Source organism: Carettochelys insculpta, chromosome 15 (assembly GCF_033958435.1).
Source record: "Carettochelys insculpta isolate YL-2023 chromosome 15, ASM3395843v1, whole genome shotgun sequence".
Lineage (NCBI taxonomy): Eukaryota > Metazoa > Chordata > Testudines > Carettochelyidae > Carettochelys > Carettochelys insculpta.
The window spans coordinates 5,976,104-6,004,026 of record NC_134151.1 but is presented as its reverse complement, the minus strand read 5'-3'; the positions used below and the strand labels follow the sequence as shown (position 1 = coordinate 6,004,026).

At 44.4% G+C, this 27,923-nt stretch overlaps 1 protein-coding gene across 1 annotated transcript in view; it reads left to right on the top strand.

The window, feature by feature from the left end:
• Positions 1 to 3,136, top strand: part of KCNIP1 (potassium voltage-gated channel interacting protein 1) — a 485,674-nt gene extending 482,538 nt beyond the window's left edge. Inside the window, exon 8 of the mRNA XM_075009498.1 lies at positions 2,863 to 3,136. Coding sequence (XP_074865599.1) covers positions 2,863 to 2,910 — 48 coding nt within the window. The 3' untranslated portion in view covers positions 2,911 to 3,136. The remainder of the gene's footprint in view (positions 1 to 2,862) is intronic.
• The last annotated feature ends 24,787 nt before the right edge of the window (positions 3,137 to 27,923 follow it).

Genomic DNA, 27,923 nt, shown 5'->3' with positions numbered 1-27,923 from the left:
AGCTTCACACTTCAGGGTTTAAATCCAGCTCCAGCTATTAGAGATCAGAATGGGACGTATGGGAGGAGGAGGCTATCTCAGACTGTATGCCTTCTCATGGGGTTCTTATACCTGCCTCTGAATCATCTGGCCACTGTTAGAGACTGGATGGACTGGCTACTGAATGTGGACCTTAGCCATGATCCAGTCTGTTAATGGTAGGCTCTGTCTGGGGGAATTGGAGTAGTGGTTACCCTAAAAATAGGGGCCTGATTCTCCACTGAATTGCACCCTGTGCAGCCATTTATACCTGTGCAAATGGAGGGGAGACAGCTACTAAGTCAGACTGAGCATGTTTAAGTGGTGGATATGAAATGGGGGAAGAATGTTTGGCATCTTCTGAACCTTTAGATGTTGGGCTTTAAGACTGTCACCCTTTGCAGAGCTGGTTTTGAAGGGCTCTAAAATGGAAAAGAGATGGGTTAGCGTGGTCTGGCTGGATAACACAGAGGAACTGCTCTCTGGCTATGCTGAGCCCAGTGCGGATACATGCATGGATGTTTGCTAGTGAGAGATCAGATGGGGAAAACAAAGTCCATGTTTACGTGGGACTAATGGAGCTGTTTATTCTGGGCCAGGCTCAGTAAGAATTCTGTCCTGTTGATGCACAAAACCATGCTGCAGAGACCATGTGGAATTTTTACTGAGTCTGTCCCATGGTCAGTAATGCCGAGTAACTTCTCTAGGCTACTTACTGAAAACCTCTGTGCAGGCATGAACGATTCTATGAGACTGTCAGCTGCAGCAGTTGCCCATCCTGACTTGTATCAGTCAGGCCTCCTGTTGCTCAAAGAGGAAAGATGATCTTGTGGGTAAATCAGTGAAGTAGGATTTGGGAGATGGGCACTAAATTCCAGCCTCTGCTGCAGACTCCCTGTGTGACAGTGGGCGAGTCACTTAATTGGCCTGTGTGTTTTTAAATAAAAATAAAAACAGGTAGCTCAGGAAGTTCTAGTTTACCTTTAAAAAATGTTCGCGGAGCCTAACAACATTTGCAATTAAAGTTGTTGGGCTCGGCAAACATTTTTTAAAGATAAAATGGCCTCTGTGTGTTCCCCACCCGTAAAATTAGGAAGATATTTCCTTCCACACGCCCTGTGTGGTCGTGCTGGCTGTTTAGTTGTCAGGCTCTTTGAGGCAGGGCCAGCCTTCTACGTCGTCTCTGTACAGCATCTCATGGACTGAGACTTTGCTCTTGGTGTGTCTAGACATTATGCAGCTATAACGTCCATCATTCAAATCACACAGAGTTATAACTGTTTCACATTTAACAGCAAAAGCTAATTCTCTTAATTGGGAATATGCAGCCTCTCTTTTCTAAACCTGCCCTAAGCTGAAAGAACAATTAAGAGATGCCTCCTAAAGGCAGAAGAGAGAAAATCCCACACCTCTGCACTAAACATATGTCACGTTACCACGGACTGATAAAACCTGTTTCCCTTGTCTAAACACAGGTGATACTAACACTATTTGACATGAGAGTGGTAGGATGGAAGGGCTCTATCTGATCCATGGAGAACAAGGGAGAAACCTCAATTCACTTTCAAACTTCCCTAGGTGTTCAAAGAAAGGTTTGGGGATGAGATAGAAGTCTGTTTGAGAAGCAAAAGTTCCTCTACTGTTAGAGAGGGGAAAGAGGGAAGGGAATGAGTCTTCCTGTCCTACTACCTCCCCATAAGCCTTTCCTTCAGTCATTTGTAATGGCTGCTGACGAGGCTGAGGTCACTGGTAAGTTGCCTTGCAGACCAGCTAGTTCGTAGTGGATCTTAGGTCAAACCAAAGTCTCAGGTTTAGAGACAGGTGGAAATACAAAGCTTTCTCATTTAACCCACCTTTGGGTATAGCAAACATCAAGCTCCAAAGAAAATTTGCCACTTGCCTCAAGAGAAGCTTTGTTAATCAAGTTTTCCCCATTATTGTGTCATTTGGATTCAGGAGGTACAAATCAAGGGGGGGTTAAGACTTCATTGTGTATTTTAACCCAGAAGTTTGTTTGAGGAAAGGGGGGAACTTAGTGATCCTTGAATGCAGCTTTCTCATTGTTGTCAGAAGTGAGACACTGGACAGTTCCTGTGTGTAAAGGAAGTGCCCATCTTAGAGTTCAAAGTCAGTGGGGCTCCATGCAGGCTTAGAGTCGGTCCACACAGGGCTCAGAACAGGCCCTGTTTCCGTAAAGGGCTGACGTCTCTCATTATTCAGCCAAGAATTTAAATGTGTGCTTAACTTCAATCACATGCGTAAGTCTTACAGAGAGACACTGCAAGCTGCCTAAAGTGCCCAAGTGCTGTGCTGAATCGGAGCCTAAGCTCATGGACAGTGGGTGGAGGCCAGGCTTGAGGAAGCAAGCCCACCCCTTCCATGCTTACCAGCCCCCAGCCACTATTGTGGCTGCTAGCCCCAGTCCTGCCCTCCCAGTAAGCCCTGGGTAGACATCACTTCCCCCTGCCCCTGCCCCAAAACCACGGCCCCAGGAGCAGCTAGGCACCTGCACTGCAGCCTCAGCCTTCCCAACTGAACAGCCAGAAAGCCTCACCATAGTCAAAACTTCGGCCTTTCCAGTCATCCAGTGTGGCGGGTGGGGCCACCCCAGTCTTTTTGGTAAGGCAATGCCTTCCCTTGCTGCTATTACCCACCACCCATGCTTCTAAGCATTTCAGGCTCCTCTGGGAAGAATGGTGCTATCGAACTATAGCCACCCCATCCTGCAGCAACGACTTTTTGGTCTTGGCTGTGCTTCAAGTTCCTGATCTATCACAGAACACTGTAAGAACACGGCTTTGCAATACCTCTCTTAACTGTGTGGTTTTTCCTCATTGCTTCCAGGATGACAATATTATGAGGTCCTTACAGCTCTTTGAGAACGTCATGTAACAGCACCTGGAATGCAGCATAGAGACTTTGTATGGAATGAAAACCTTCTTTCTGGCCGAAGGCTTTTTACAACTCCGCTGTGCTGCGTGAACAAGGATTGTGTAAGACATCTCTGGCTGAGCTGCGTTTCCGAATGCATCAAACTCCCATCTCTCCTCCCCAAGAGACACTGAATGGAAGTTATTTCATTTTGGAGGCATGCTAATGTTTTAATAAAACCTGATGAGCAAGACCTGCTGCTTGACGTTTAATGAATAATGTACAACATTCTGTTTGCTCGTCACAAGTTCTGCTGCTTTTAATCTAGCAAATTTGATCATTTATGGTAGCGCCATGTCAATAGCTTGCTGTGACGTCTATTGTGAGCGGAAGCTCAGTCCATCCCGTCATCAGATGACATGTTGTATAAATGTCCTCTTTATTTTGCTTGGGAAGAAACCTAATCTACCAGGAGGTCTCTGTTTAGATGTTGAACACTCACACCAGATTTATCTACTAGGTTAAATGGAGGGCACTTAAAAGCTATATCCCACTTAAAAACTGTATCCCACGTTACTCTACATTCCTGATTTTTCTGTCACATACACTGGTGTCGCTCCATTGAATTTCATGGAGTTGATTCTAATATATACCAACCAGAGCCACATTGAACCAATATACATTAAAGAGGAGCAGAATACACTTTTCTGTGCACAATTTCTGTGCTACCAAGTGAGTCCTATTGAGTAACATTGGACAAGGTGATTTTAACATATTAGAACTGCAGGGGTGTGCTTTTACCTCCCTCCCTGCACTCCATCGCCCATGTTTCCAGCTACAAAGAGGGTCTCTGAGTGCTCCCTGCCTCAAGAACCTCTGTCCGTTCTGTATGATTTGGAATGCCCTTAACAGAGGCATCATTTGGACCTTTACTTTGGCTTAAAGCAAGGTATTTCCCAATTTCCAGATTTATTTGAGCTTTTAAATTCCTCTTTTGAGACCCCTCTTGGCTGGGGGTTAAGAGGATGCATCTGCCCAAATATAGGATGGCAAAATAGGTCTTGGTACTGAGAAGTCCAGAAGAAGGCCCAAAATCAAGTAAATGTATTTACACAGGGCACCAGGAAATCTGATTGCACAGGTACAGCTGTTACAGGAAGGCAAAGGGAACAAGGGATAAAAAGAGAACTTCCCATAGTCCAGGGTTGCCATCAGCTTTCCCTACAGGAAACACCTCTATTTTTATTGTATGAGAGACTGTATTATAAATATCCACTCAGCTTTGCAAATATATTTCAAATATTCCATAAGTGGAAACTTTTCCTTATATGCAAAACATAAGGAACAACTTGTTTCTATAGGCCTGTGTTTTATAAAGCACATTGCTCCACACATCAATTGCTTGATGATTTGATGATACCTCTGTGTTGCTGTGTTTGCACCACCACAGAAAATGTCCCTGTAACACATCCTGGCATGTGCTTACACAGGCACTTAGTTCTACTCATATGAGTAGCCCCGTTGAAGATAACAGCTCTATTGAAGGAAGGAAGGTTTTAGTGTGGGCAGACCTGGCGCCTTCCTTTGCTTTTCTGGCTGCCTCTCACCACTGATGAGCTTATGCCTATGGAAGATGCAGGCTATGGCAACTTCCAGCAGTTGTGCTGTGCTTTGCAAGGGGCAATTTGTGAAGGTAGCATAGTCCATCTGTGCTAGGGTTCTTCCATTTAGTGGTGTAAATCAGAAATTGTATCCCATTGCCTCTTAATTTTTCCTTCAATTCCCCCCTCAGGTACAGAAGCTTAGATTTAATGTGAGGCCAAGTTATTTATACAAAGATCAACTCCACGTTTTTGGTTTGAATTATTAATTTCATTTTAAGAGGGAAAAAGTGGCTAAGTGAGAGAGTGTGTATGTTCTGTAACATGCTGTATCAACTCTGCTTACAATATGGCAGATGCAGCCCATGGACACCTAGAAATTTAAAGGTGTAGACAACAAAATAAGATTACTAGTGGAAGTGATATAAGCACTGGAAGTGATACTGGGAGGTAAGGTGAGGGAGGTACTAACTTTTATGGGACCAACTTCTGTTTGGTGAGAGAGACCACCATCCCCAGAGTTCACTTTCAGTTCAGCCTCACCCACTTAGTCTTGCTAATCTCTGGTGACCAATGTGGCCATAACAACACTGCACACAAAAATTAGATTATTTATGAAAGTTGTCAGTTACAGACACCCAAAGTGTTTTCGGGAGAAGTGGGCTCAACATCAGCCAACTCAAAGGGGTGCATGTTAAGCACCGTCTTCTCTTAGACCAGTAGCTTTGATAAATATTCAGTTTTCAGACCCCACTAATCGCAGTATCTGTGCCACACCCCAGTACCTAGAGCCAAATTAATGTATTGGGTAACACAATTGAGTACAGTAGAGATACATCAGTGATGAGTTTGTCCTCTGATATTTTCTCAGCGTACACTTTCAGAACTGCTGTAATGATGATGTGGCTTGTTTTGTTGGCTGCAGATACTCTGTAATGTGTAGGTTTGTTAATCTGTGTACAGTATCGCTGCTGTACAAGGTGTACTATGTCCGAACATTCCAGTGTGTTGAATTACCTTCTGTTGAGTCTGGCCTCCATTCAGCAACACAATCAACTTTAAGCACCTAAGAATGTGAGAAATCCCATGGACTCCAGATGGCATCATTCAGGATTGTTGAACTGAGGCCTGTGTTAGTGACAGTGCTGCTTTAGTTCCTTTTTTTCAGGTGCCAAAGTTCCTGTGGTTTGCTATTGCCATTAACTATGGACTGTACAGTGACCATAGAGTGACAAGGCACTAATTATCCTGTTGCTGAAATCGATGGTATAATTTGCTTTGACTTTAGTGGTACAGGATTGGCCCCCTATGTCAGTGTGATGATGTTTCACCTTGCATTGATACTTCAGCTGCAAGTATTCTTACTGATACCTAGAACAGCAGGGCCAGCACATCTGGCAGCTGTATCTTCACGTCTACTGTAGACAGTGACAGAAGACCTTTCCCCCTTATTGACTAGTGCTAGATGTAAATCAAAATGGTGACAAAGTTTCTTTCTTTAAGAAACCGTGAATTGTCCATTGTATATTGGATCTGATCACATAATTTGGCTGGCAACGTTGCATTGATGCACAAGTAGCCTTCGCTCTATAAACTCAGTGTAACGCATGCATGGATGAAAAAGATCCAGTAACTGTGAGAGTTTTGTGCTTGGAAAAAGCCTTTTGGTTTTAAATTCTCCATGAGTGTTAGTTTGTAAACTTGCAAACCCTCCCATGATTCATAAATGGGGTTTTCAATAATAATGGCCAACGCTTACTGCCACAGCTTCTTAAATAAAGCGTACTGTGACTGAGCTCATCCCATCATAAAACTTGTATGCAGGAGGCAGTTACTGTGCTGGCTTCTTAGTTAGAATATCCATCAGTGCTGTGAGCTGACCGCCGTTTCTCAAAATTGTGACTGTTTCTCCAGATGATTTGTCTGGCTTAAGTTGTTAGTTAATCTACATAACCATGCCAGCACTTTTAAAGAGCGTAAGATGTATATTAGGCAACAAATCAATTGAAAATAATGTCAATAATGATGCATAAAATGTAACGTGTCTGCTACTTTGGGTGTTAGTTTTCCTGTTACTTTGAAAGCATTGCAATGTTGTGAGTAATCATGAGTAATGTGAACCATGACAATACTGATCTCATAAGCAAAATGGCAGTGTTTGAATGTTTTAGGCAGAATATTGGCATCACTGGCACATCCTGAACAACACACCACCATTGTGTCAGCCTAAAAACTCTTTTGATGCCCGTGCAGCAGTGTAACTTTTTTCTTCATCATGCAAGTACCACGATAGACTTAAGGAAATATGGGCAAATAATATAAATTGTGCAAACTGAAGCCATTTTGAAGGAGCAGCAATGCATCGCTTCACAAATGCTATTAGCCAATGACAATTTGTATGATATTTTGTTGAACAGTTTTAAAGATTTTGAGTTTAATAATGAAAATAAAAGATGCACAAGAGCAGGTCTTGTTGTAGCCTGGGGAGTGCTCAGTTGTTGAAGGGACACTGTCAGGTTAAAAATCCTGGACCAGGTTTTTAAAATATTGATCCCTGTTCCCAACATACATACCAGACTATGTGCCAAATGGTACCGCTGAACTGGCACTTTGAGTAGAATATGTATCTGCACGTATGCATACTTAACATAGGCACATACCTCTGAAACTCTTATCCCCAACTAAATATGAGACGTTCGGGTACATCACTCAAAATACACTCAGTAAAAGTTGGTGAAAGTGTTGGTATGTTAAGTCTTCCTTCACTATTTTGGCTATAGTGAAATAATGCTATTTGGCATTGAAATAACATCAAGAAAATGCATAAAACCTCTGTCTAAGCAGAACTGATTTCTTGGGCTAAGCATTTTTAGCTGTAGTTTGAAAACAGCCATTCTGACATTTAGATAAATGCACACAAAATTATGTATTATACTATTTTACTAAGCTACAGCCTGTAGGGCCTAAACCACACACAAACGTGCAAAGGGCAAAGAGATCCTATGAATGCTTGCAGAAATCTGACAGTAATGTTTGCTACGTGGGAAGTATGCTATCAGCCTAATTCCAGTTGAAGATCGGTGTCTGCACCACTGTGATTGGCACCCTTCTTGGGCCAGTTCTCCATAGACTAAGGCAGGCATTAGAGGACATAAAGAACATAGGAATGTCTTGTCCACAAGAGGTGGGATGAGGCATTGTGTCCAACCACTGTGGAGAACATTGCACTTAGGCTGCATGACTTCTGTCTCATCTTGGCTTTCGAAGGACGTGGGGGCAATTCCGCACTTTTCATGACCATGGAAGTCATTTTGACTTGACGTCTGGCTGTAGCAATGGCAAGGCAAAATGGAGTTAGCACCATACAGTTACGTGGCCATGATGTCTTTCTACAATGGTGTTCAGTCAAACAGCAGCCCCCAATGAATTTAGCAGATATGTCTTGTATCACATTCATCAGCTCTTCCTGCTTAGGCCATAATATCAGGGTTATTCTGCTCTCAGCCTACCTGCATCCAAACAAAAACCACATGTTTACATGCCCCTCCGCAAAGCCTGTTGAGGAAATTTGTTATGAAATCTGTTGCTGCAAAAAAGGAGCAATAGCTTGAGGCCGAGGCAGGTTCAGCCACAGGAGAAGATGTGCACAGTTGGCCTTGGAATAAACAGTAACTTTGCTTTAGTGAGAGAGTGACTACAGTGGGACTGCACCCTATGAGAACAGACGGCTGAGCCAAAGGGGAGGTGTTTTTATAACAGGAGCAGGCCCAGTCAGGGTTTCTGTACACACAATTCCACTTCTTCAAGAAGCAAATAGAAATCATTGCCTGCCCTTGTCCTGAATTGGCTGCATAATCCAGTAAAGTAGTCTACAATACATTTGGCCCTGACAAAGAGTCTGGTAAGGAGAATAAGAATTAGGCACAGACAGAAAGAGAGTGAATGCATCTATATTGACAGTCAAATCAAACGTTCATCTACGTGACTACAGTAGCTGAGGGAAGGGTGTTGTGCGAGACCATGAGGGAACCAGGAAGTCCTTGCTGGATGGGTGCTGTCTGCCAGTATGAGGCCTACTTCTTCTAACTGGCCACAGCAGCAAAGGAGGAATCACCAAAACCCCACTTAGTCATTAGCAGCTCACCTGATGGCTGCAACATAGGTTTGGCAGCCATTGAGCTTTACCCAGGCATGATGGGAAGGCCAAAGCCGAGTGGCTGGATTGCTGGATGTGTCACAAGATAGGCATGAGGGCTGTTGGTAGCTTATTCTTGACACCCACAACAACCTCCTGGGGGTGAAATTGTTGAGGTTCTGGCAGGGAACTGTCCACGGAGCATACCCTTTGCCCCAAGATGGTGGCTCCCTAGATTAGACACTAATGGAATGGGAAACTCAACCTGGGCTTTGAGCTAATAGGTACAACCAGCATCTAAGCTCCCAGTTCAGCGTTTACCACTGACGTCCTCCAGTAACAGTCCTTGGGCTACATCTGGCCAAAATGCACCTAGCCCACATGTAGGGCTATTTAGTCATCATGCTAAGAGTTTCTATAGCTTTGTGAAGCTAACATGGTCCCCTGGAGATCACTGTCATCGTAAATTACTTCATTTCCTCAGTTTTAGCCTTTTTACCACTTTCCCCTACCCAATGAGCCTGGTTCTGCACCATTCAGCTCCTTTTGTGCCACTCTGAAGTTGGAAAGCAAAACTAAACCACAGTGGAGCCACGTATGTCTTTGCATGGAGCAATCTTTGTGTGAACGTCATAGGGGTAACTTAGAGATGCTAACTAGGTGACTCGGTTGCTGTGGAGAAAGCTTTTCAATGGTTCCATCTTGGATTGCTTCTGGAAAGAAAAATTATGCTTTGATATAAATATTACTAAAAATAAAATCAACAAATCCTCTCACTAAGACAAAAAACACTAAATACTTTTACCAAGGGTTAAACTAGAATCAAATTGAGGTCAAAGTCATGTCAAACAAATTAACAGCAATACTGCAATTAAGGGCTTGTCTACACGGGGGCATTAAAGTAAATTAAGTCAAATTAAACTGCTCTGAAAACACTTGCATATGCACAATGCATTCATTAGGGCCAATAGACTCCATAATTACAGCAGTCTCTGGAATCCTCATTCCAGAAAGCCAGGCTTTTTTTTTTCGAAGCCTGATGTTGGCCAGGTAGAAAGCAAGCCTGATTCTGGCAGGGCAGAAACTGAGCCCAGTTCACAGGAAGAAAAGCAGGCTGGGCCTGTGGAGGCAAATCCTCTCCAGAGACTCTCAGCAGGTGAGGTTGTCTTTCCATATTAAAGTCATCAGTTCAAGTGAAGCATCAAATTAACCCAGCAAATCCTGATAATTCCTAAAACAGAATATACAGGGAGTAAGTAGGTGATTGCTCAGTTACAGAGCACCCTTTTTATCCAGGGCAATGACATCAACAATTAGGTGGGTAAATAGAGGGCTGATAAGAAATGGTTTATATCTCGGCCACAGTCTCAAGGCCAATGAAGGTGTCTTAGTTAAGTTTCATTCAGTGGTAGCTAATGTTGCCTTTCCCTGTCACCCGCAACAGAGCTACAGCCATAACTAAGAGGCGTTGACAAGCAGAAGTGTCACAACTTTCTCTCAGTTCACAACTGGCAATTTCATTTGGACACTGACAAAACACATACCTTCATCCAGCTGAAGGCAGAGGCTGGGGCAAGATTTATGTAGCAGATTATGCTTTTGTGCCACCCTGAGAAGGTTTTTTGCAGAGACAAATATACTCAGACACATGCTTATACGCTAAAATAATCAGCACAGGAATGTCTTCCAGTTAATAGAAACCAAAAGTAAAACTACAACAAAAAAGGCACTTAAGATAAAAATGGTTTTGAACTCTCCAGCTTACTTGGTCTCTGGTCAAACAGTGGGCAAACTCGATCAGTGAGTGTGTTAGTTGGCTTCATGGGCAACGTGAAGTCCATGGCCCACTAGGGTTTTACCTGTGACTCTTGAACCCCCTCATTGCTCCCTTGCCCCATGCACCTCTCACACAGTGTGGCCCCGGAGCCCCACACTTACTGCGTCTTCTCATCTCGCCCAGAGCCTACACAGCTGCAAACAGCTGATTTGTGGCATTAAAGCCCTGGAAGGAACAGGGAAGATGCACGAATCAGCAGATTTGTGGCACCCTGGAAGTGCTGGGCAGGAGAGGTGGAGCAGAAAGTGCAGGGCTTCTGTGCCCTGGTGCTTAAAAGATGTGTGGGGAAGAGGGACAGGAACTGAGTTACTGGCCTCCTGTGGAACCTCAGTGGGACACGTTGCCCACCACTGCTTTGGACTTACGCAGTAGTCAAAGGCCTGGCAACAGTTGCTGGCTGTAATCAAGACCAACCATACTGAGAGCCTGGGCAAAGCTGGTAGAAATGTCCTGATTGCCTTCCTCTGTCGTCATCTGTCTCAGGATCCTGAGGCTTCACTCTTCCTTAGCTGGCTTGGTCACCTGAAAGACAAGGCCTCCAGCCATTCTTTTAATCTGATTGTAGCTTTTTTATTTCTTACCACATATTTCTTGGAGCTCTTGGGCAAATAGGGGGTAAAATAGGCCCAGCAGCCAAACAACACAGTCCCATCACATTGAAGTGGTTAACCTTAAAATATGCATTGTTGCAATGAACCTCAAAATAGAACAATACAAGGCTCATTTTGAGGAAGTTGCACTAGCCACCCCAATCCAGGGTAAAATACCCCAGGGATGCCACATGGTATCAGGATCTGGTGGCGTTCTCAGCAGGTCTATAAAAATAATAGACTACCTAACAGAAAAACAACCAGTCACCTGCACTTTTGATGCATTCTTAGCATTTCTTAAAATAAAATACTTGATAGCAGCTGTCATCTTTCTTTAGCAAAAAGAAAAATAGGGAATAAACAATTGTGATTGACCTATGTAAAGGACACAACTGAGATGTGCTTTTCATGCCATTTGTACTAGAAATAATTACAAGTTTATGCCAAGACTATAGTCTCTTATATGTTAATTCTCTCCCACTTGTACAGAGTGAAACAAACATAATCTCCTATACCCAGTGCAGGGGACATGATTGCAGGAGTTCCTGACTGGCAGAATAGTCCCTTCGGACTCTTGCTTGTTGGTGTAAAATTATAGCTGTCTGGATACTGCTCTAATCCTTATTGTGGAGCAGCCCAGGTGCCACGGAGCACCATGAAGAGACTAAAGCAAAAGTGTCCAAAAGCTTCCACCCACATCACTGGCTGCGCTGATGACTCCCTGGCTGAAGCACTTCAGATCCATCCCTCGATTACTGCATTCTGTAGAGGTTCCAAGACTATTTCTTTTATGAGCATCAGCCTTTGGACATCCCTTCCCAGGCTCAGGGAATTATTTGCTATGAATTTGGCCTTGCTTCGCCAGCATGAGTACAATCTACCTAAAATGTTATCAGGTGCATGTTCTGCTTAGGAGGGTCAGGGCACATGAGCTTAGGATAACTACAACTTTAACCTCTCTAGGCTGGGCCTTGGGACTTGACCAGTGCCAAATGCGAGAATTAGCCGGACCATGGGAAGTAAATATTGGCTAGCACATTACCAACACGTCCATTGCTTACTGGGCTCTTAGAAGACTTTTGTGGGGTAAATTACAGCCACACAACAGCACAGAACACTGACATCCAGGACTGGTGGCTGGAAACAAACCTTATGGCACCACAAGAAACTTGGCCACACCCATGCTAAGCAGCTAATGTATGTTAGTGGATGAGAGAATGCCAGACAAGAAATTCAAGCTGTAGATTATGTCTAGATAGCCCACTGTGATAATCTAGTCTGACTTTTTCCACAATAAATGTCAACATACCTCACCCAGCAATTTCTGCTTCCTCTAGGAAGACAGTCCATCCTGAGTCATGGACCTCAAAGGATCGAGAAGTCACCATATCACCAGGTAAATTGTTCCAATGGTTAATTACACTGACTGTTAAAATGTGCAGCTTATTTCCAGTCTAAATTTATCTAGGTTCAGCTCTGAACTAGTGGATCTCATTGTGCTGTTACTTATAGACCCTGATCAAGTCACCTCGTCATTTGCTCTTGAGTAAAGTAAATCAATTGAGCCTCTCACCTTATTCCAACCCTCAAATCACTCTTGTACCTCTGTTCTGAATCCTCTTCCACGGTTCCGTAGCCTTTTTGAAGTGTGGACTCCACCGGGTGTAAGGAAGGCCACCCAAGGGAGCAGGGGGCAAGTGGGGGCACCCCATTTAACAATTAAAATTTTGGCAGGACCATAAGGGAGCAGTGCACCTCCTAGGTATTACGAAGAGTCACTGGACACAGCAGTTCAGTAGTGGTGTCTCTAGCATCCAGTCACCTCCCCGGCCTGGCTTTGTATTCCCATCCTGATACCTCTGAGAACACATTCTCCTGCAGAGGCGACTGGTGTGGAGATACTAGAGGCTGCAATGGCCAAGTGCCCCTGCACTGCCCAGGCCCCACGCTGTCTGCTTCTTCCTTCAGAAGCACTGTGCTGCTTCTGGCAGGGATGAGCATGGGTCCCCACCACCACCTACCCAAAGCAGCCTGATCTAGGAGTCGTGCTTTCAGGCTGCACCACTGCAGAGGAGGTGAGTGAGGGGCTGCTCCCATGCAGCATTGACAGCAGTGAAAGCAAGGAGAGTGACACGGGCCGGGGCAGGGAAACACATGGCTCCCATGCACCCCTCACACATTGCCTACACTCTTTTGCTTAGCTTCAGCATCACACCAGGTGCTCACGTTCAATCATTTATCTGCCAGAAATGTTTTCAGAGCTGTTGCTTTCCAGGATACAGTCTCTCCACAACCCTCAGTCTTAGAAGTAGGATGCACATTCCATGTTCCTAGATGTGTGAACTTCAATGCATGTTGAAGGTGAGCATATCACTTTCCCAAGCAAACCAGTCAGCCCATATAACTGAGCTCCCCCACTGCTTGTTGCTGCATGGATTTTTGTGTCAACAAATTTTCCCACTGATGACTGTGTATTTTTCTTCCAGTTCATTGAGCAAAATATTGAGGAGGATTGGAATAAAAATGGAGCCCTGTGGGACCCCGCCCACCCCCACCCTGTTCCATGCCAGCTCCCCACTTACATTGCTTTTTGTCAGCTATCAGTTTATCAGATTTCACCCATTTAATATGGGTTACACTTAGACTTTGCGCACTACTGATATTTTTACAGCAGAAAGACATGCAGGACTAACCAAATGCGTGACAAAATTCCATGTAAATTACAGCAATACAGTTATCTTTACTAACCAGCCTTTTGATCCCATTGATGAAAAAAAGACATCACATTTGGTTGACAGGTCATATGATATTGACTGGCATTAAACATTCTAACATCTTTTAATCCTTTGCTGATTTGTGCCTCCTAGCAGCCTTTTCGTGATTTTGCTGAGGACAGACAGCAGGCTAGCAAACAGTTCCAAGGTTGTCATATTTTTTCCTTTTAAATACCGACACATTATTAGTTACTACTGCAAAGAGATTCTTCCATCCTGTCTACAAAGCTCAGGCTCCCTCTCTGGCTAAATAAACAGGTCTGATTTTTGTAAAATGAATTTCCTGTGGAGGGAGTAAAATATGGTGATGCGAACTTATTTTTAACCCAGAGAACTCGTACTTATGTTGTTCACGCCATGTTTCTTCAAGTGGTGAATAGTATGACTATCTACGGAGTTATACAATATCATCAATACTGGTGTTTTAAATTCGCATATACTATATACTCCATATGAGTGCACAGTTTTCATTTGGAACACTAGATGTCACTAGAACTTCACTGACTATCCAACAAACAGTTTTATGCTGCTGGCATTGGTCTGATTGCTCAGTGAGTAGTGCCAAGCAGCTTGTAGAGCTAACTCAAATCGTGGTTCACAAGCATATGTTTAAACAAATTTAGCACGCCTGGTTTTGAGCAACAATTTTAAATAAATCATCACACCATATAATTTCTACTAACATACCCTTTAAGTTATTACTGAATGTATCTAAAATTCAGATACACCCAGACTCGGAGCAGGTAAAAGCTGCAATGCAGGAAAAAAAATCTGTTCCTTTCTTCACCTCTGGCACCATATGCAGGGCTCACTGACTTCTGCTGCAGTTAGTGTATGGCCGTGTTTCCCAAATGGTGTTCCCTGGAGCCGTGGGGTTCTGTGAAGTGAAAATAAGGGTTCTGTGAGAAAATTCCATTGCAACAGCTGACTCCTGTGTGGCGCCCTGTCCTGCCACCACCGAAACAGTAGAACTCAATGTAATTGGTTTACTGGGCAGCTGGGCAGCGGGAGGGATCTGGCCATTAAACCAACTGGACTTAGTTCCATTGTTTCAGCAGCAACAGGGCAGGGAGCCACAGACAGCCCCTCCATTGCCCCACTACCCTAATGGCTACACCCCCTCCAGCGGTCATGGCTCAGCTAACCCCCGCCAGTGGAACACCTCCACACCAGCCTTCCTTCTTCTGGGTGCACATGGCCACCTGGTGTAAGCTTCCCAGCCAGCACCATGGATGGTTTAGTGCCAGGGTCCAATTCAGGGCTGAGGAAGGTTAACCCTGGGGATGGTGGTGGGGTGGGTTTTGGGCTCAGAGGAGTTAAGCCTGGAATGGGGAAGTAAAAGCTTGGGGACAGGGTGGCAAATTTGGAGGCTGTGGTTGGCTAAGCCTGGAGATGCAGGGAGGGTTTGGGGCCTGAATGGGGAAGAGCCTGGGAATGGGGGGTCCACAAAACTCATTCAATGTAAGGGGGCTCTGTGGCCAAATATTGGGAAACACCGGTGTACAGAAGCACCACAAGTGGAATCTAGGGTGCCAGTTCTGGTGGTAACATTTGATAATGAGGTCATTGAAATACTTGGCACTGAATCCCCTACTTAATCCATAGATCAAGCTCATCTTAATAGCTGCCAAGCACTGTAATCCAGATCTGCTATCAGAAAGGAGGCAAGTTGTCTTTGTCCATGTTTCTAGTGCTTGATCACAGCTATGGGCATGGAGATTCTCTCTGCCTGGACTTTTAAATCAAATCCAGATTTTTTTCCCCCTAAGAGAGCTGCACTCAAAATCATTGGGGTGACGTTCTGTGGTCTGTGTGGTACAGGAAGTCAGATTAGGTGATCACCAGGGTACCTTCTAGCGTTGGAGTCTGTGAATCCATGAACAGGCTATGGTGGACAGGGGCACGGCTAACTGTTCCAGCCTGGGGTTCAGGCCTACCCAAATGCACACCCATATGCTGGAAATGCTCGCGTTTCAGCCTGCCTTTCTCCCACTCCGGCACAAACCTTGTCAGGTTCTGAGCCTCTGTGCTCGGAATCTGTTTTCATGGCTTGCTCTGTGCACCTGCTAAATAGGTGAGCTGATTTGGGGTGATTGAAGATGGGACCCCTACTGTCCTGATCATATATCCAAACTACGGGGCATCTTAATTCACTTCATGGAATGAAATGAGTCTCGTTTCCTCCCCTGATTTATCACTTTGAGCCTGAGCCAGGTATCATGAGCCAGACAAGCCATTCTATTCTCAGCCGACATATCCTCAGGAACTGTGCACACCTTGCTGGATTTATTCTTACTGTTCTAGAGGGTAGAATTCTTCACTGGAAGTCAAAGGCCTTGGGGTCTTAGCTCAGCTCGGTCATTGACTTTCTGGGTGACCCTGGGCAAACATCTGGTTCTCCTCCCACTTTCCTCATATCTGTTTAAATTGTAAGAGCTTTAAGCCAGGGATTGTCTTTTAATATCTGCCATAAAGTGCCTACCTCAACATGGCCATGGTGGCAAACAGGGCCTGTAGGTAATGAAACAATAAAGCAGTATAATGGTAGGCCACATTGTGTGAGGCATGACTCTCACACAGTTCTTTAATCAAATGAGCACCACAATTACTTACAATCCATGTAACCACTTTCAGATCATTTCTGCTTTGGCTATAGCAAAAAAAGCAACACAGCAAGAATTTGTATAATGGGGGAGGGAGGTTTGGTTTGTTTTTTTTTCCCCCTTCACTTACAAACACATAAATAGTTTTTGCACAAAACCCCTCTCACTTTGGGGCATGGGTAAGCATGAGCATTTTTAGCCTGCCTCCCCCAAACTGAAGGTACCTAAGATTTAGGAGTACAATAAAGACCTCAGTTGTTATTAACACAAACCTTACAAACACCCATTTCTGCAAACCATGTTTCCTGATGAAAACATAATATACAACCACATCAATGTTGATGAAGAGCACATCAACACCTCTGCACATGCATTGGAAATAGCTTTGCAGCAGAACGAGGAACAAGAAGAAAGTACTCTAGTGAACCATATTGCAATGTACACACTTCATTGCCTGTGATTTTCAGATGTTTTACTATATAAACACCTTGGTTCCAAGAATTCATCAATCCCAATTATTTTGTAAAACAGGTGTTCTACAGTGGTTGAAAACTACACTTTCTAAGTGAAAATGTTTTCAAACCTTAGTGCTAACAAGCACTAGCAAACGCCTGCTTTAATGTGCATTTTTGTAGTTAGGAAGTAGCGGCATGAGAAGATTAAGGGAGAGGCCCAAGGTTACAAAGAGGGTCAGTGGCAAGGTCAGTGCTCTAATGCAGAACTACTGTGTGCCAGTCTACTGTCCTAAGGGGTGTTAGTGCTTCAAAGTTATACTGCTATGCCTAACTCAACTCTATACAGCCTCTCAGCAGCTAAAGTTTGATCATATTGATAGTGCTTGCCATTGTGCTGTTCCCACCCTTTAGTGACATCTAAAAGCTGGGAACTGAGGTTTTTCAGTCACCCAAAGGTGCCAAGCTGGAATGAAAGTTACAAAGCTGTTTTTAGTGACAGCGCTAATACGCCATGTAGACCTGCATGTGCATATTTGTGCCTCTTGCATGTACCCTACTTGTGATTCGCCAGGTTGTCGGAATTAGACTGCCTGAGCCAGACTAGGCACCTCAGTGAGGTTGAAGTGGCTTGTCTGTTCACAGCAGCTACACAACGGGGACCAGAGCATCAACAGGTCTCATTTGTCCTAGGTCCTTCGATTTCACTGGAGATAGGCCTGGTTCCTCATGTGCAAGTGCAAAAGAGATTTGATCATTGACACCAACTTAAGGTCTGGCCTTCTGTCACTGGCCCAGATGTCCCTGAGGGCAAGGGCTATGCACCAGTGTAGAATCTGAATTGGGCCAGGTGTGCTAAGAAGCACTGAAGCTACTGTGAAGATACGCAGCTTCTGGAAAGCCTTTTCATAGGGAGCCGTGTATACACCCTCTGCTGGGGCAGTGTGGAAGGGGAGAACGCGGCCTCTCTGCATGCAATAGCATTTCTACCACCAAAGTCAGCACTGAAGTGTCCCACTCCTTGCAAGATGGGAACATAAGCACCAAGATGCCCCTGGCACCTTGCTCAGAGGCTCAAAGGGAATGGGACAAGGCTGCCTGGGCTCCTCTCTCCACACTCCCATACCAGAGCAGACCCTTTCTGCTTTTATTTTTTAACACAGGTCCTGAGCCTGGCAGTTGCTCCACATAGGTGAATTGCTCTGCCTGAGTGGCCCCAGCTCCAGTAACAGAAAAGGTAAGACAAAGGAACGCACAGATGTTGGGAGACTGATTAGAGCTGAAGCGTGTGCATTATTATTTGTACTAAAGCAGAGCTTAGAGGTTGATCTGAGAGCCAGCTTCCACTGACTAAATCCCATAGTCTTTACACTTCCCTGCAGCACAGGATGAACAGTCGGGGGGGAGCTGTTTCAGCATCTTGTTAACTATTGTCAGAAATGTCCCTGCCACATGTGACGCGTGTGTTGTGTTGTCGGGGATGGGGGGGGGAGAAATCTGCCCCAGGAGCTAGGGTCCTACTCCACCAAAGCCATTATTATTTGTGCAGTAGGTCAACATTTGACTGTGTGCGTGTGCCCAGAGGTTAAATGTTGTGTTGTCCAGAACAAATGATCTGTGCTTGATGACACTGGGTCTTCCTTTATTGAGAATGTTGGTCATTTCGTAAACAAGACTTCAGTGGTTGAATCATAGGGCTCAGAGTCAGGGAGGCTGGAGTCTCTTCCCTCTGCCACTGTCCCCGCCAACCTTCAGCAATTCATTTCCCTTCTCTGAGCATCTGTGTTCTGGGCTGTCACATAGGGGACTGTAACGCCAGCCTGCGCTGCAGGGTAGTGGCAAGACTGACCTCATCAATTTGTGATGGGCTCAAAGTGCAAAATTAAGAACTCAATGTCATCTCTCCTGATGTTTGGAGAGGGGATTTCTGTCCCCTCCCCCCATGATTACCTAGAGGCCTTAGGGAAGCTTCAAAGCCAGGTCCAGTTTTGCAGTCACTCACATATGCAGGGTTGCCAAGTACCTAATCACACAAACCCAAACACTCTTGCCTCTTCCCTTACCCCTCCCCCTTCTCTAAGCCCCTAACCCCAGCTCTCTCCCTCCACTCGCCCTCATCCATTCACTTTCATCAGGCTGTGGCAGGGGGTTGGTGCGTGAGAGGTGACAGTCCTGGGAGGGAGTTTGGGTGCAGGAGACCACACAGGGCTCGGGTAGGGCATTGGAGTGCAGGAGGGGGTGTAATTTGGGTACAGGAGAAGGCTGGGTACAGGGCTGAGGTGCAGGGGAAGATGAGGGGTGCAGACTCCAACCAAGTGGTGCTTACGTCACGCAGCTCCCAGTCTGCAGCACAGCAGGGCTAAGGCAGGCTCCCTGCCTGCCCTCACCCCCATCACTCCCAGAATTAGCCAGCACATCCCTACAGCCCCGGGGGAGGGCACAGAGGTCTGAACACTGCCCCTCCTTGCAGGCACCATCCCCACAGGTCCCATTGGCACCATGCAGAGCCTGCCTTAGTCCCACTCCCTTTAGTGGCCAAAAATCTCCTGGCATGGCTGCAGTAGCATCTGGGAGGTAGAGGGGACTTTGGCAACTCTACTTAAAAGGGTTGGCATGTTTGGCTGCAGGGTGGCAGTTTGAGCGTATTTCTATTAGCCATGTGTTGTTAGCAGATATTAGGGAAGCAAGGTCACAGAGCAGTTCAGTGGCAGAACCAAGAGTAAAATCCAGGAACGCTTTGCCAGCCAGTAGACAACAGTTAAATAGATTTTATAACATACAAAGAGGACCAACCTGCAGTAGGCAGATTCTCAGCTGGGGTAAATCAAAGATCTGAACATTAAGAGCAACTCCTGACTTAGCAGAGATGGCTTAAGCTGAAGTTTGGATTATAACTACACCCAGAAAGGCTGCTGCTGGCAAAACATCCAGACCACCAGTCCACCATGCAGTATTCCCTACCTTTTTAAAAGTGCATGCATGGAAAGTTGAGCATGACCACAAGTGCATGCCCAAGTCAATGATTTTAGGCCAAAATCATTGGAGCAATTGCTTTGGAGCATGGAAAAGATGGGTGGGACAAGGGCAGAGTGGGACTGCAGCATGGATCACTATCTGTCAGTATGACTTGAGGAATGGTCATTCCTCAGGTACTCACTGAGGCACAAGACCTAAACTCTGCTGTTGATACCAGCTGAGGAGGAGCCTTTCCACCAAAGGGCCCCTGAGTCTGCAAACAGTTATGCAAATGAGCAACTTTAAATATGGAAGAGGTTTTATTAACTCCACCAGGATTTTCTGCAAGTATAAACATTTGCAGGACTCAGGCCCAATATATGACCCACTGAATAGCCTTAGGCAAGACACTGAACTTATCAGTGTCTTTCTTTACTCATTTGTAAATATGTTCACGCACCACCCGGAGGTTTGAGGTTGACATTTATAATGTGTTTTGAGCACCTCAGCTGAAATGCGCTACACAAGCACATGTTACCATTTTCAGAATTGCAGCAGTGATCAGAAAAATATATTCGAGGAGCTTTTTACCTGCCAGCAAAATGCAACCGCCTCGAGAGCAAAACACTGCCGCTACAGCACTGCAATTCCACGCTACGCGTCAAGGCAAGAAGTGAAAGCAGTAGAAATTAGGAACCTGTCATGCTGGCAGACTGTGGTTAATTACAGAGACTAGAATTAAACTAGACACTTGCTAGGAGTGCTGCGGGATTTCTAATGCAAGCACAGGATATCAGGACCTTAGGTACATCCTTCCTCTTAAAGAAAGCTCCAGGGGATGAGAATATCATTTACTGTCCATACGCAGGTTAGACTAACATACATTTTCTATCTAGACCACCTTCATTTCACCTTAGCAAAACTGCTCTGCTCCTACCTCTTCATGTGAGAAGGTAAGACAGACTGACTCGTTCTGCAGCATTCTGCATCCAACCAAGATGCAAACTGGCTGCTGCCCCTGATGATTAAAGGGGATTCCTATGCATCTAAAAGCACAGCAGCCAGAAAACAAATTGCAACTGTGTCTTTTGTTTATTACAGAGTTACCAGCCAGTGAGGGGAAAACATTTACCGAGCACACAAAGTGACTGAGATTAGTGTGTTAGGGAAGATTGTGTGAAGCTGCGGAAAGATTTAACAGGCCTAAGAATCTTTGCAACGTTATGACGAAAGCAAATTCAAAAACAAATGCAAAGCCATGCAGATAGAGAGGAGCAATTTAAACTGCCTGAATGCATGAGATATTCTGAATTATCTATAATGACTCCAGGAAAAGATGTGGCATCTTCCAAGACAGCTCAATGAAAATATCCTTATATGTAAAGTCGGTATACAGGTTGACCCACTCTAGTCCAGCAGCCTCAGGACCTGACTGGTGCTGGATGATAGAATTTGCCAGACAACACAATAAAGGAATGTCAGGATTGTCTAGCACATTAACAACTCCTCCACTGCTTACTCAGCCCTTAGAAGACATTTAGGGGTAAATTACAGCTAAACATCGTAACAGCATGCAATACGCAGCCCCAGGACTGGTGACTGTAAACCAAATGGAACCACAGGAAACATAGCCACATGCATGATAAATAGTCAACCAACTAATTAAAATCATGCCCAATTACAAATATTGCTGGATGAGAGAGTTCCGAATTAGAGAGGTTCAGCCTGTAGTATAGTAACATAAGGCATATTGGAAAGGCAAGTGACAATAATACAGTAAATCCTCAATGTAACAGACTAATGGGGCTGACAAGGTGTCCATTAAAGCTCAAAGTCCATTAAATAGAGGGCCCAGCTGGAGCACGCCTTCCATAACACATTAAAAAAAATTAAAAAAAAAATAATAAAGGCCAGGGAAGCCTAATGCACAATGTGTCATGCATAATGGTACGTGTAGTCCAACCAGTGAATGTGGATTATAGAGGGCAGCCAGAGCATGAGGCACACAGATTCAACTCCCATAAAGCATCATAGCAGGATTCCAAAATTAAAAATTTGGTATTTGCATTTCTCCCCAAAGTCAAAATTTTTCACAGGGGGCTCTAGTCCTTACTCCATTTAATTTGTTTTAAAAAGAGATAGGGGATTGAGAGCTGAATATTTGCTACAATTCAACTTATCTCATGCTGGTCTGTAGGGCAGAGCCTAAAAAACGTCCAGTGCCAATAAACGTTTACCTCCCTCTCATTCTAGGTGAGATCCATCCCACTGAAGAGGGCTGACACAATGCGTATGTTCATAATTAACAGTGCAAACCAGCTCCTGTGGTGTGTAGGCCTTCAGCTAGCCTTCCGCTTGGGGTGAATTGTACCCTGAAGGACTAAAGATATGTAAGGATTTCCAATGAATAAATGGCCACATTTATCTTGTGCAAATCAGCATAGATACATTCATTTCCATACTCATGTGTAACATAAGTTAAGGAACTCTAATGGGAAAGTTGCATACACTTTAAGATTTGAAGCTCAGATTAAGTAACTATAATGCATTGATTAGAGATGGCAGTGGGGCATTATTTTTCTAATACTGATTAACCAATTCATTGTCAACGTTCTGTGTGTAAGGCAGACAGACCTGGTTGTGGGCCAGAGGGGTTGAGCCTTAGGTCTTGGCAGTTAAAGATAGGTGCTCTGCTACACCAGCTAAAACCCAGCTGGCCGGCAGCCAAGGCTGCAGAGCACAGACTTCACTCTCTCTTATCAGTGGTCTCCCAGGTTACATGTGCTTTATTCTTATGTCAAGCAACAGGTTGTACTGACCCATTGTTGTTGTTTTTAAAATGTGTTTTCTTTATTAACAAAAATGTAATTAGAAAATCCCTTATGCATCTGGCCATGAACATTCAGTGCTGATGTGCAGACTGATAAAAGAATCCCTTCAGGTTGTAATTATTATGGTCACCAGGGAAATAATTAAATGACATTTCAAGTGGAGCAGTAAAACCACACCTGATATAAATCAAACAGCTTTGTTCCAACTTTCAAGATTTATCCTGCATGTAAGAGTATAGTCAAGTGCCAAAAATGTTAAAGCATTCGACTCTGCACACCAGCTTATGTGGTGTGTAGGCCTTGATCTAGCCTTGTGCCTGGGGTGAATTGTACCCTTAAGGAATAAATATATGTAAAGACCGGATACCTGTGATGTGCATTCCCCATCATTGTGGTCACAGATTATTAACAGAACAATCAGGATATGCAATGTGCTTCACAGACAAGCAGCCACAGTCGCCATCCTAGAGAATGTACTCTTTTGGCACTCAGTGTTGCGCTAACTGCAGTTTCATTGTATTCAAGGGGACCAGCATTAAGCCAGCCTGGAGAACCTCTGTTTTCCATGCTCCATTTGTTTCACAAGTTCTTAAAATATCAGAGTATGTTAACAGTTTTTAAAAAATACAAGACAAACTAGATGGGCTTTTCATTGTGATTGGTGCTCAGGTGTCACCTTTGTGAGCCATAATTCAAACTTTTATACAGTACCCATAAATATGGCCTAATAGGAAAACATTTCAGCTGTAGGTCTTAATGCAATTTATAAAAGTAGAGGAGACCTGATATTAGGGAGATCTTTAAGCTATCAGAGAAAGGCATAGCAAGATACAGTGGCTGGGTTTGAGTTAAAAAAAATTAACTAAGACACAAGTTCGCAATGGGAAGGGCAGTTATTCAGGGTGGAGGTAAATTTATCATTGCATCATCTCTAAAGACCACAGGAATGCAACAAATTGTTAATTTTTCACAAGAAAAAGAGAAAATCAGTAACTTTCTCAAAGTCACTCAGGGAGTCTGTAGCAGAATTGGAAACACACACCAGACCCCCTAAACTCCAGTCTAACCATAGTCCCGTGGTTCCTGTCTGATATACCACAAAATAACTAGTCAGGAGATCTGAACCTGACTTTGTCTTTCCACTGATTCTCTGTGGCTACGTCTACATGGAAAGCATCTGTCAACAGAAGTGATGGTTGGGAGAGCTCTTCCAGCAAAATTTCTGTCGACAGATCATGGCCATGCACAAAAGCCACTCTCTCAACAGAACAGCCAATTAGAAGCTCGTCAAACTGGAAGCCCTGTCTGTCATCAGAGCGCCCCCTGAGCATTTACAGGGCTTTTTAGTCGACAGGAAACTGTTGCCAAAGGTGTTATACCTGAAAACGAAGAGATACAATGCTGCCAGCGGATGTGCCAGGGTTTTGTCGACAATCTGTTAACAATGCACATTTTGCTTGTTGACGCTCTGTGAGGCTTTTTGACAAAAGCCCAGTTTTGTCAGAAAAACTCTTTCATGTAGCTGTAGCCTGTGTGACCTGGAGACACATTGGAAGGGCTGCAAACGTTCAGAACCATTTTTCGCTTTTTTGCTTCAAGTAGGACAGGATGGTTGCGTTTGATTTCATAGTATTAGTTCTAGCTCCTGGATCAGCTGAGTCTACAGCATATGGTCACAAAGAGTAGACAGAAGCTATTTTTCTCTCTCATTTCCCTAGAACCAGCATCTGGACTTTGTGAGCTCTCCCTCAACCAGCCATGAGTGGCTCTGTACTGCTTGCTCCTGCAGTCTACAGAGTGTTTCAATGTCATGGAGGCCGTTTTACTATTTGATGGCTCTCAAATGAAACCGCAGAGAAGATTGGTTCACTTACCACAGACGCTGGGTTGTGGGTCTTCGGCCAACCTGACAAGAAAGCAGCTGAGGGGGAACTGTGTGGGCACAGGGCTGCTTGGACTGGAGCAGCTGGGAGAAAAGGAGGATTGCTTGAGCACAAAAGGGCCATGTGGTCTAGTGGTCATTGGGTGAAGGAGAATTGTGTGGGCATGGAAGGCCTGTGACCCAGTGGTGGTTGGCTGAATGGGGGTTGCATGCAGAAAGGTCCAGAATGTGGGTGATTTGATGACAGGAACCAGACCGTGTGAGAACCAGGCACGTCCAGATCGGTTCAGATCACATATTAACATCAGCAAAAGACATTGTGGAGGAAGCGGTGTGCCCCTATGTTTATGCAAGCCTAAAAAAAAAAGGTTTCAAATTCATTATATATTTCTAGGAACCCCAAATATTGTTCTCACATAGCACAAAAGCTCAGTCTTTGACCAAACACTTTACAATCTGGCTTGAGAGGGTCTCATTTGAGATTGCGGTATGGTCTTATTTTCTTAATGTGTTCATTCCTAAAATGAACCCACTTCACAAAAGGTAATGGTTATTTAATTCAATACAATTCAGTGCTTATTTTCACTGAGCTCTGAAATTCCAGTGTGATTGTGTCATTATCCAAGTTTCACCTCTCGGTGGCCGTGTCTACACCAGCCAAAAACTTCAAAATTGCCATGCAAATGGCCATTTCGAAGTTAACTAATGAAGCGCTGAAATACATATTCAGTGCCTCATTAGCACGCGGGCAGCCGCGGCACTTCAAAATTGACGTGACTCACTGCCGCGCAGCTCGTCCAGACGGGGCTCCTTTTCGAAAGGACCCCGCCTACTTCGAAGTCCCCTTATTCCTATGAGCAGATGGGAATAAGGGGACTTCAAAGTAGGCGGGGTCCTCTAGAAAAGGAGCCCAGTCTGGACGAGCCGCACGGAAGTGCTGCAGCTTCCCGCATGCTAATGAGGCTCTGAATATGTATTTCAGCACTTATTAGTAAACTTCGAAATGTCCATTTGCATGGCCATTTCGAAGTTTGGGGCTAGTGTAGACATAGCCGGTGTTCAGTTGTCTGTGCTGGGATTTATTTGTATATTGTCCCAGGCAAAACAAAAGAATCAAACACAATATCTATAGGTAACTGTTTGAGTTTCACTGCTGTTCATGGCAAGAAAGAGTGGGAATTGTTGCCATTCTGGGAGCCAGAGTATTTGCCTGGCACAAAGTGTACCTGCAAAAAATATATGTTGTGGAAGCTGACTGATTTTATCAGCACAGTCTGGTCTGACCGTTAATTCTTCTTTCACAAGCCAAAGCTGAAACTGCAAAGATGCTGTAATGCTAGATGGGAACTGATAACACCTGGCTCCATTTTTAAATCCTTTGCAAGAAGAGAAATCTGAACCAACCTACTGTACACAATTTCCTAAACTCCTTTTTCAGAATACCTATTTCTCTATTATTCCCTTTAGTAACTGTGCATTAAGCCTTCTGTTCTGTTAATTGAGATCTTTTTTGACCCCAAATATGTTAGTGCTACCCCTTCCTGCACATATCCTCCTCCTCCTTCTGTGCTACCCCAGAATCACCTCAGAGACTGTATTTCCAGAAGGCTGCAAGGGAAGGACCAGAACTAGCCAAAAGGAGGCTGTGGTACTGTTTGGATAGAGGATGAGAGGGAGCTGGCTAGGAAGCCACCACAAGGTAAGGGATGAGGGAAGTGAATGAAGAACATGTTGCCATCACAGCCTCATTTTGTCCTGTGAAATTGGTGTCAGGCCAACCAGAAGGCTCCCTGCTGCAGGTCTTCGCAGTCAGAATTCTATATTGGCTTCTAGTTACCTTTTGCTTCCCTCTCAGACCTCTCTCTTATTTGCAGCAGAGAGGAGGAGACCGAAAGGTGACCGAGGCTTATCACCCCTCCCAGCTGCTGCCCATCCCTGATTACTGCACAGTGGATTAGGATGGAAGTGATATGAGCCCCCGTGCAGGGTATCCAGAGAAGAAGGATGACCTGGTAGGTATAGCGCTGTATTAGGCCTTGAGAGATCTGGCATCACCTGCTGGCTCTACTGCAGATTGATGTGTGTCCTTGGGCAAGTCAAATCTGTCTACAGAAAATGTGTTGGAGTCTTTCACTTTGCCCTTGCCAGGCCTCTATTCCTCCTCAGTAAAGGGGAGTAGTAATACAGCTGTCTCACAAGGCTGCTACAAAGGTACAGCCATTATTTGCTGGGAGGCGCCTAGATGCAATGCTGATGAGCACCGTAGGGAAGCACACAGGACAGCAGAACTCCTGGCAATGTAGGAGCAGGTTCTCCTGATCTTTGCTTATTCCCACAGCGCTTAGCACCCTCATCATGGATCAATGTCTGTATAGCTGTCTGTGTTAAGAAAAAAACAACAACTAAAAAAGACTTAAGGGAAGCTCCTTGCTCCATCACTGTTTTCCTTCTGAGCCTCTATCTTGGGGCCAGTCTTGAATGGAACTTCATCCCATCTGCAATAAAACAGTTAAAGTGATCCCCCATCAGGATCTCCTTCCTAAACATCCCTGACATTGTCAGAGGGAATAAATGGAATTGCAGGGTGATTTCTCTACCCTGCATTGTATCATCACAAGAGAGCTTGCATTTTAGAAGTCAATATTTTGATACATAGAAAAAAGTGGGCATTAGAACACAAAGAGCCTTTTGAAAGAACCTTTGTGATCGTGATACTGTAAAAGTGATCATTGATGTAGAGTTCTCACAGAGCTTTAGTGGAGAAAACAATATTGCTTTGATTATCAAAAATCAAAATTTCATCCATTTACCATCTGGAGTAGGAGAGAAGCCAGAGACATCCATTTATTTTCCTGATATTCTCAGCTAGGTTTTGTATACATAAAAATTATATTGATTTAATTAAAGCAGGTTAGAAATTGGTTTAAGAGCATCCACACAGGGAGTTGTACCACCCTAACTGAATCAGTTTCTAAATTTCTTTTGTTAAATTCGTACAACTTCTGTGCATAGGCAAGGTGCAACCCTAAAAATGGAGTGGGTAAACCAATTTCCCGGTAAGCCCTAGTATTGGCACACTGTTGTTTGACATTCATTTCTGCCCCAAGTTTGGTATTAGTCACCTGCAAAAGACAAACACAACAGTAAAATTGTGCATGAATTTGAGTCAGGGCTGTTTGGTGTGAAACAGAACTCTAAAGGAACATGACAGCAGCTGCTTTTGCATCACTGAAGTCAATTCATCAAAATGATGAGGGCAAATGTTTTGACAGGAGGCTTGAAATGATTAACGAGCAGGCACACGTTTGATATGTAGTTAAAATTGCAAACACCTGCTAAGCCTGCAACTTTATTAACTGTAAAGGTTGAAGCAA